This window comes from Otolemur garnettii, unplaced genomic scaffold (genome assembly GCF_000181295.1).
Source record: "Otolemur garnettii isolate 467f Iridium unplaced genomic scaffold, OtoGar3 scaffold00104, whole genome shotgun sequence".
Lineage (NCBI taxonomy): Eukaryota > Metazoa > Chordata > Mammalia > Primates > Galagidae > Otolemur > Otolemur garnettii.
In genome coordinates, this window is record NW_003852499.1 from 558,952 (window position 1) to 569,620 (window position 10,669).

General features: G+C 41.2%; 1 protein-coding gene and 1 pseudogene across 1 annotated transcript in view; both read left to right on the forward strand.

Annotated features, from left to right (window-relative positions):
- The window catches only part of LOC105887670 (C-type lectin domain family 4 member A-like), a 33,737-nt gene that overhangs the window by 16,329 nt on the left and 6,739 nt on the right, over nt 1–10,669 (forward strand). The window contains exon 2 of the mRNA XM_012809296.1: nt 7,084–7,235. Coding sequence (XP_012664750.1) covers nt 7,084–7,235 — 152 coding nt within the window. The remainder of the gene's footprint in view (nt 1–7,083; nt 7,236–10,669) is intronic.
- LOC100947687 overlaps nt 7,261–10,669 on the forward strand; it is a 4,786-nt pseudogene continuing 1,377 nt past the window's right edge.

The window sequence follows — 10,669 nt, forward strand, 5'->3', positions numbered from 1 at the left end:
CATGTTTACATGGATGGAGCTGGAACATATTCTTCTTAGCAAAGTATCTCAAGAATGGAAGAAAAAGTATCCAATGTACTCAGCCCTACTATGAAACCAATTTATAGTTTCATATGAAAGCTATAACCCAACTATAGCCCAAGAAGAAGGGGAAAGAGGAGAGGGAGGGGAGGGGAGGGGGGAGGATAGGTGGAGGGAGGGTAATTGGTGGGATCACACCTGTAGTGCATTTTACAAGGGTACATGTTAAATTTATGAAGTGTAGAGTATAAAGGTCTGAACACAATAACTAAAAAAAGGTGGTGAAGGCTATGTTAACGGTTTGATGAAAATATTTCAAATGATATACAAAACCAGCACTTTGTACCCCATGATTGCATTAATGTACACAGCTATGATTTAATAAAAAAAAAATTAGCCCCAAATCAGATGGTTTCATAGGAAAATTTTGCCAGACCTATGAAGAGGAACTAGTACCTTTACTACAGAAATGATTTCATTACATTGAGAAGGAAAGAATCCTCACCAATTAGTTCTCTGAAGCCAGTATCACCATTTTACTAAAGCCAGGAAAGGATCTAACAAAAAACTACAGATCAAATCCCTTATGTTTAGAGATGCAAAAATGCTCAATAGAATTCTAACACATCAAATTCAGAGGCACATGAAAAAAAAATAATCCACCACAACCAAGTAGACTTCATTCCAAGGATGCAAGTTTGGTTCAACATATGAAAATCTGTAAGTGTGATTCACCATATAAACAGAAGCAAAAAGAAAGACTATATGATTATCTCATTAATGCAGAAAGAGCCTTCCACAAAATTCAGCATTTTTCCATTATAAAAGCACTCAACAAATTAGGCATAGGAGGACCATATCACTAGATTATAAAAGCCATATATGACAAATCCACAGTCAACATCATAGTGAATAGGGAATGGCTGAAAGCATTCCAGCTTAGATCTAGAACAAGACAAAGTTGCCCACTTTCACCTCTCCTATTTAACATTGTGCTGGAAGTCCTGGCCAGAACAATCAAATGAGATGGAAAACAAGGGTGTCCAAAAGGGGACAGACAAGTATCACTCTTGGTTGACAATATGATCTTATATCTAGAAAATCTCAAAGATTCTGCCAAGAGACCCTGGAATTGATAAACAAATTTGGCAGAGTCTCAGGTTACAGTATCAGTGTGCACAAATCAATAGTCTTCCTATACAACAACACTAAAGCTGAGAATCAAATCAGACTCAATACCTTTCACAATAGCAACAACAAAATACCTACAAATATATTTAACCAAGGAAGCCAAAGACCTTTACAGGGAAAACTAGGAGTTACTAAGGAAGAAAATTACAGAGTATGTAAATAAATGGAAAAATATATATCATGATGATAGAACTGTGGCTCAAGCATCTTAAGGCGCCAGCCACATACACCTGAGCTGGTGGGTTCGAATCCAGCCTGGGCCCGCCAAACAACGACAGCTGCAACCATAAAATAGCCAGGCGTTGTGGTGGGCACCTGTAGTCCCAGCTATTTGGGAAGTGGAGGCAGGAAAATTGCTTGAGCCCAAGAATTGGAGGTTGCTGTGAGCTGTGATGCCATAGCACTCTACCCAGGGTGACAGCTTTAGGCTCTGTCTCAAAAAAAAAGAACTGACAGACAGAATCAACATTGTTGATTTAGCATGTACAAGCACTGTTAAAATGCTTGCACTACCCAATGTGATCTAAAGATCCAATGCAATCCTCATTAAAATAACAATGTCATTTTTTGCAGAACTAGAAATAATAATTCTGTGCTTTGTATGAAACCACAAAAGACCCCCAAATAGCTAAGCAAAAAGAACAAATGGAGAGGCCTCACTTTACTAGACTTCAAGCTATACTTCAGGGCTACAGTAACCAAAACAGCATGGTACTAGTATAAGAACACACATAGACCAATAGATTACAACAGAAAACCATCTCCATATTGCCATCTCATCTTTGGCAAAGCAGACAATAACTTACACTGGAGAAAAGAATTCCTATTCAGTAAAAGGTGTTGGGAAAATTGAATAGCCACATATAGAAGGTTGAAATAAGATCTGTACCTCTCACCCACACAAAAATTAATTCTTGATGAATAATAGATTAGAACCTAAGGCATATAAGAATTCTAGAATTAAGTAAATGTTGGAAAAACTCTTAAGGATGTGAGCTAGGCAGAGAATTTACAAAGAGGAACCTAAAGGTAATCACAGCAAAAACCAAAATTAACAAATGGGACCTGATTGAATTAAAGCTTCTGTACAGACAAGAAAACAACCAATAGAGCAAATAGACAACCTACAGAAAGGGAAAAACTATTTGGATGGTATATATCTGATAAAGAGCTGATAATCAGTATCTATTAAGAATTCAAGCATTTCAACAAGAAAAAAACAATCTCAAAAAAAGGTAGACCAGAGACATGAACAGAAGCTTTTTAAAAGAAGATAGGGTTTTTTTTTTTTTTGCAGTTTCTGGCCGGGGCCAGGTTTGAACCCACCACCTCCCATATATGGGGCCAGGTCCCTCTCACTGAGCCACAGGCACTGTCCAAAAGAAGATAGATTAATGGCTGATAAACACATGAAAAATGCTCAACATCTCTAATCATCAAGGAAATATAAATCAAAACCACAATGAGATATCACCTAAGTCCAGTGATAATAGATTTTATCCAAAAATCCCCAAACAACACGGATGGCATCTATCCAGAGAGAAAGGAACTCTTTTTTTTTTTCCAATACAGCGTCTCAAGCTGTCACCCTGGGTAGAGTGCCACGGTGCCACAGCTCACAGCAACCTCAAACTCTTGGGCTGAAGTGATCCTCTTGCCTCAGCCTCTCAAGTAGCTGGGACTACAGGTGCCTACCACAACACGTGGCTATTTTTTTTTGTTGTAGTTGTCATTGTTGTTTTAGCTGGCCCAGGCCAGGTTTGAACCTTCCAGCCTCAGTGTATGAGGCCGGTGCCCTATCCACTGAGCTCCAGGGATCACCCAGAACTCCTATATACTTTGTTTTCTTTTGAGACAGAGTCTCACTATGTCACCCTTGGTAGAGTGCCATGGCATCACAGTTCACAGCAACCTCAAACTCTCAGGCTTAAGCAATTCTCTTGTCTTAGCCTCCCAAGTACTTGGGACTACAGTACTCACTACAACACCCAGCTATTATATACTATTGATGGGACTCCAAACTAGTAAATCCTCTCTGGAAAGTTGTATGAATATACCTCAAAGAACTAGAACTAGACCTAGACCTATTATTTGATCCAGGAATCCCACTACTGGGTATTTACTTAAAACAAAAGTCATTTTATCAAACAGATATATGCACATGAATGTTTATTACAGCACAATTCAAAACTCTAAAGATATGGAATCAACCCAAGTGCCCACCAATACACAAATGGGTTAATAAAATGTGGTGTGTGTGTGTATATACTCCACACACCATGGAGTACTACTCAGCCATAAAAATGGTGAACTAATACCTTTTTTAACATTTTTTTAAACAACAATGACAATTGCAACAAAAAATTGCCCCTTTTGTAACAGTGTGAATAGAACTGGAAAGTATTCTTCTAAGTGAAGTATCAGGAGAATGGAAAAACAAACACCACATATACTCACTGTTAAATTGGAACTACTCAATCAACACCAATGACACCTGTGTGCACATTGGATATTAAAACTCAATGGAAAGCAATGGTTAGTGGGGACCAGAAGGGAGACATAAATTCACACTTAAAAGGTACAATGTAGGCTCAGCGCCTGTGGCTCAAGTGGCTAAGGCGCCAGCCACGTACACCCAAGGTGGCCGGTTGGAATCCAGCCCAGGCCTGCCAAACAACAATGACGGCTGCAACCAAAAAATAGCCGGGCATTGTGGCGGGCGCCTGTGGTCCCAGCTACTTGGGAGGCAAAGGCAGAAGACTCACTTGAGCCCAGGAGTTGGAGATTTCTGTGAGCTGTGATGCTATAGCACTCTACCCAGGGGGACAGCTTGAGGTTCCTGTCTCAAAAAAAAAAAAAAAAAAAAAATACAATGTACACAGTCCAGGTGATAGGCACACTTGCAACTTTGACTCAAACAGTACAAAGCAATTCATGTAACCAAAACAGTTGTACCCCCATAATATTCTGAAGTGCTCATCCATACATGAATGGATTAACAAATTTTGGTATATGTCTACCATGGAATACTATGCAGCCTTAAAAAAGATGGAGACTTTACCTCTTTTATGTTTACATGGACGTGGCTGGATCATATTCTTCTTAGTAAAGTATCTCAAGAATGGAAAAAAAATACCCAATGTACTTAATACTATTATGAAATCAATATATAATCACCTACACTTTCATGTGAAAGATGTAACACAATTATAGCCCAGAAAGAAGGAGAAAAAAGGAAGGTAAGGGGAGGGGAGAAGGGTAGACGGGTGGCGGGAGGGTAATCGGTGGGACCTCACCTCACCTATTGTGCATATTGCAAGGGTACATGTCAAATATATTAATAGTAGAGTATAAATGTCTACAGACAACAATTAAATAAGTGGGGTGAACACCATGTTAACCAGTTCTATGTAAACATTCCAAATGGTATAAAATCAGCACATTGTAACCCCCAAAAAAGACTAAAAAATTTTTTAATTGATCAATCAATTATTAAAAAATAAAATTACTCATCACATGTATCTATATCATGTACTTGAAATTTTAATTTTTTGAGATTGAGTCTCACTTTGTTATCCCAATGGTATGCCATGGCGTCATAGCTCATAATAACCTCAAACTCTTGAGCTCAAATGATTCTCTTGCCTTGGGCTCCCAAAGTGCTGGTATTACAGTGTGGAGACACTATGCCAGTCTTTCTGGTGATCCTTTGGCATATCACCATCAAAGTTGGTTTTTGTTTACACTTCTGTACTTTCTGGGAGTACAAAATGCTGGGGATACTTATCTTAGAGTTAGACATCTCCTGATTCTTTAGGAGACATCTGAATAAAAGGCTGATTCCTTTTATTGAAGAATAGCAATTTTGAACATTTCTGTTTTCATTTTCATTCAGTTAATGCTTTTTTTTTTTTAGAGACAGTCTTAGTTTATCGCCCTCAGTAGAGTGCTATGGCGTCACAGCTCACAGCAACTTCCAGCTCTTGGGCTTAGGTGATTCTCTTGCCTCAGCCTCCCAAATACCTGGGACTACAGGCGCCTGCCATAATGCCCAGCTATTTTTTTTGGTGCAAGTTGAACGGGGCAGGGTTTGAACTCGCCACCCTCGGTATATGGGGCTGGTGCCCTACTCACTGAGCCACAGATGCCACCCCAGTTAATGCATTTTTTAAAACTTTCCTCTGAGGCTTTTACTTTGACCCATGGATTATTTAAAAGTAAGGGTGTTTTTTTTTTTCTTTTTTTTGTAGAGACAGAGTCTTACTTTGTTGCCTTTGGTAGAGTGCCGTGGCATCAAATAGCTCACAGCAACCTCCAACTCCTGGGCTTAGGCAATTCTCTTGCCTCAGCCTCCTGAGTAGCTGGGACTACAGGTGCCTGCCACAATGCTGGGCTAGTTTTCTGTTGCAGTTTGGCTGGGGCTGGGTTTGAACCCACCACCCTCAGTACATGGGGCTGGCGCCCTACCCATTGAGCCACAGGCGCCACCCTAAAAGTGAGGGTTTTTTTCTTAATTTCTAATTTTCTTCCACTGTGGTGAAGAATACTTTTCTATTATTTCAATGATTTAAAATCTGTGGGCATTTATTTAATGCCCCAGGATATGTTCTAAGTTTAAATATGTCCCATAAGTGCTTGAAAGGAATGGGTATTTGGTTGTCTGTAGAGTGTACTATAAATGTTGATTAGATCCTGGTGGTTGATGATGTTTTTCAGTTTTTCCACATTTTTGCTGATTTTCTATGTAGTTGTTCTATCAACTTTTGAGAGCAGGGTGATGATGTGCCTACCTATAATTGTGTCTTTGTCAAATTTATCATTTCTGTTGTACCAGTTTTTGCTTTATACATTTCCACCTCTCTTTTCTGGCATAAATACATTTATCTTTTTTCTATTTTGTTTCTGTTGTTCAGTTGGCAATTTCTATTGTTTTTGTCTTTCAATGCACTGATTTCTCTGTCACTGTGATGTTGAGCCCATCCACTGAGATTTCTATTTTGGTTACTATATTTTTCAATTATAACATTTTCATTTGTTTTTCTTTATATTTTCTTTTTTTTTCTTTTTCTTTTTCTTTCTTTTTTTTTTTTTTTTTTTTTTTTTTTTTTGAGACAGCGCCTCAAGCTGTCCCCCTGGGTAGAGTGCCGTGGCTTCACAGCAACCTCCAACTCCTGGGCTCAAGCAAGTCTCCTGCCTCAGCCTCCCAAGTAGCTGGGACCACAGGTGCCCGCCACAACTCCCAGCTATTTTTTGGTTGCAGCCATTATTGTTGTTTGGCGGGCCAGGCTGGATTCGACCCGCCCCCTTGGGTGTATGTGGCTGGTGCCTTAGCCGCTTGAGCCACAGGTGCCAAGCCTATATTTTCTATTTATTTACTGAAGCTTCCTATTTTTGCATTTATTTTAAGCATGTTTGCACCTTCCTGTTGAAACATTTTATCATGGCTGCTTTAAAACTTTTGTCAGATAATTGTAACATTTGTGTGATATTGGGTTTTGGCATCTATCGATTATCATTTTTTATTACATTTGAGAACTTCCTGGTTCTTGGTATGATGAGTTATTTTCTATTGAACCTGGACATTTTTGCATTATGTTCCCAGAGTCTGGATCTTACTTAAATATTGTTTTATCTGGCTTTTCCTGATACCCACTCCAGTGGGAGAGAGGGGTCCCTGTCTCATTATTGCCTGATTGAAGTAAACTTAGCTTCATTTACACGTGAGGGATATAGTGTGATCCTTGTTGCACCTGGGTGGGAATGGGCGTTCCAGCTTCCATGTGATCTCCTTTGGTCCTAAATTTTAATGATACCCACACTTTTATATGTAACTACTTACGTTGTATTTACATGCTTCTGTTTCCAATACAGAAAAAGTCTGGAGCTGTTGTCCAAAGGGGTGGAAGTCACTTAGTTCCAAATGCTACTTTATTTCTCCTGAATCAAGATATTGGAACGAAAGTCAGAAGAACTGCTCTGGAATGCAGGCTCACTTGCTGGTGATCAACACCAAGGAAGAGCAGGTACTTCCCAACAGATAATGGAGTCATGAGCTCTCCCTGCTTTTGTATGTCTCCCTTGTCTAAGAAGGAGGTCTTTGCTATTTTGGGATATTTGTGCTGTGGCAGAAGGCTTTCAATAAAATAGATAGGAAAGCCTCGTAAGTCTATTCTATACCTTTTTCCTGAGTCAGGAAAACCAACCTCCCCCAAAGAAATTGTGGTGTTAAACATATAACATGGGGATAGAGTTGAAGGTTGAGTTTTCTGTTTGTTATTTTAAGGTATAAATTTTTATATATCATTAACTACTTAACAGAGAAGATGTATTAAGTTAAATAAAGAAATAAAGTTAAATCATCAATAACCATAGTGAACAATCAGGAATGAAATTGAAGAACGTCTGAAGTTGAGCGCTGCCTCATCCGAGCGCTGTCTTGGCTTTGCGGCCGAAGGCCCTGAACCAGCTGCCCGCCGCCTGCCTGTCGCCTTGCGGGCCGCCCAACCCTGCCCTCTGTGCAGCGAGGCGCTGCGCCAGGAGTCCCAGGAGCTGGTGGCCGGCGACCCCTCCGCCTGCGCGGCCTTCCTGCGCGGTGAGCTCCTGGGAGGCTTCCTGAACCCGGTTGACAGGCGCGCCATCGTCAGCGCGGCCGCGTGACCCGGGGATGTGGGTGTCGAGGCCGCGGCGGCTGCCGAGGACCCGCTAGTCACACTACTGCTCCTCCGGCACCTATTTCCCGGAGCCGTGGGACCTGGAGCCGCTGCTGCTGGAACTGACTATCCGGCCTTCTACCAGGGTACCTACCGCGGCTCCACGGGCGTCCAGGCGCACTTCCAGCCTCACTACGCGGGTGCCAGCGGCTCCTATCGCTGCAGGGACGCTCTGAGCCAGCAGTTCCTCGGCGCGAGAGGCGATTGCAGCGGTAATGGACATCTTCACATATACTGACATCTTCAGAGACCTGCAGGAGATAACCAGAGTCAACAATAGGAAAAGAGGATTTGCTGTGTATATGCTTCTGAACCAGGCTCTACTCTTTCAATTTTTGGTATGTGCATGGATCTGAAAGTTCATCCGGAACAAGAAAAGGAAATAGCTACTGGCGAAGTGAGGAACGAAAATTGTTGGGAAGGTTCACAACAAGTTCTCGTTGGTTGATGGTATTCATGTAGCAACTGGCTCCTAACAGTTTCACGTGGATGGATGGCAAATTAAATAACAGTAACTTGCTAATTCTATCTGGCCAAGTGGTGGAACACTGTGACCTAGAGTTCTGAATCCTCTGTGCCTATCAGCCCCAACTCCTGTCTAACTTCTAGATCAGAAATAAGTTTGACCATGTTCACAGTCCAAGGAGCTCACGCTGGATAACCTGCTGCGGATGCAGTGGTCCAGCCTCTCAAGTACGCCCAGGAAGAGAGACCTGGACTCAGGTGCTCACCGAGGGAGAGGCAGAGACCATGCACCGTGACTCGGGGTCCTCCACTATGAGTGAGGAAGACCACTCCAACAGCCACAAGGATGAACTGGAGGGCAGAAAGGCTGCTGATGTGGCCACACAAGCAGTCAGGAGGGAAGATGCCTGAAGTGCATGTGAATGAGGTGGGAACACAAGTCAGCACCACCATGGGGTGTGCTGGGACTCAAAGCCACAGTCCCCACCAGGTGAGTGGGCTCCAAAACCATGGTTTGGTCCAAGTCCTGGCTCAACCACATATTGGCCATGCTTTTAAGGAGAACATTTTTTACTGTAAACTACCTTGGTTTTCATTCTGGAAATTTTAACACAGGGCCAGTTAATTTGCTTGCTATTAGAGAGATAACATTTTATCCTTTTTAGTAACTGCTCAGGGTTCAGACTCCTGGCCTTATCCAGGCTTGACATCATCAAAGCTTCCTTCTTTAAAAAACATCATGTATGGTGGCACCAGTAGCTCAGTGGGTAGGGCACCACCACATACACGGAGGTTGGTGGGTTCAAACCCAGCCCAGGCCAGCTAAAACAACAATGACAACTGCAACAACAACAAAAAATAGCCGGGCATTATGGCAGACACCTGTAGTCCCAGCTACTTGGAAGGCTGAGGCAAGAGAATCGCTTAGGCCCAAGAGTTTGAGGTTGCTGTGAGCTGTTATGCCATAGCACTCTACCAAGGGTGGCAGCTTGAGACTCTGTTCCTCCCCAAAACAAACAAACAAAAAATCAGGTATCCCTAATTACCTTTATTCCCCTGACTTGCCTTTGAATTCTATACATTATTTTACAGTCTTTTGTTTAATTTTTGTCTTGTGTAAGTCAGGTATTGGTTTTATGTTTTAAACACCATGGGTACAGGTTTTTTGCACAATTTTAATGCAGTCATGCTCTACATAATAATGTGGTGGACCACATATACGATGGCAGTCCCATAAGATTATAATACCATATTTTTACAATACCTTTTCTATCTTTACGTACATAAATACTTACCATTGTGTTAAAGTTGCACAGCACAGGTTGGTAGGCTAGGATCAAAGAGGCTATGTCATGTATGCTGAGTGTGTAGGAAGTTATACCATCTGGGTTTGTGTAAGTACTCTTCGTGAAGTTTATACAATGAAATTAGCTAAAGATGCATTTCTCAGAGCTTATCCCTGTTGTTGAGTGACATATGATTCTACTGATGTCTCTTAAAGGGAATGTTCAGGTATTTTAAGGTCAATTCAGGTAAGAGGAAATATATTGTGCATAATTTGTGTGCTCTTCCGTTTTAGAGGTTTGAATCACCATTGATTTTATTATTGTAATCCTGTTTAGAAAAACAAAACTGTTTATTAATTGTTTATCACTTTGGAATATCTGTGTTCTTAGCATTAAACAATATATATAAACAAAAATTCTCTGATGTTATGAAAGGAAAATGATTATATCTGCCAAAATTTTCTCACGCATAATTTTGAAGAATGGCATCTCTTAATGTTGAAAAGAAGGGAAGTCAGTGTGAGGTGAGAATTCCTTATGATCATAGATAGAAATTGTTTTCCATATATATACTGAACATCATGTTTACAAGTGATGTCTTTGATCCATCCCTGCTCAGCCTCAGCCAGAGAAGACCATACTCCTAGGATCCTCTCCTGTTCATTCTCTCCTTTTTATTTTTATTTTATTTTATTTTTTATGGGGTTTTTTTGAGACCGAGTTTCACTTTGTTGCCCTTGGTAGAGTGCTATGGTGTCATACCTCACACCAACTTCAAACTCTTGGGCTCAAGTGATTCCCTTGCCTCAGCCTCCCGAGTAGCTGAGACTATAGGCACCTGCCCCAATGCCCAGCTATTTGTAGAGATGAAGTCTCGCTCTTGCTCAGGCTGCTCTTGAACCCATAAGCTCAGGCAATCCACCCAGCTCTGCCTCCCAGAATGCTAGGATTACAGGCATAAGCCACTACACATGGCTTTTTTTATTTTTTTTTTTT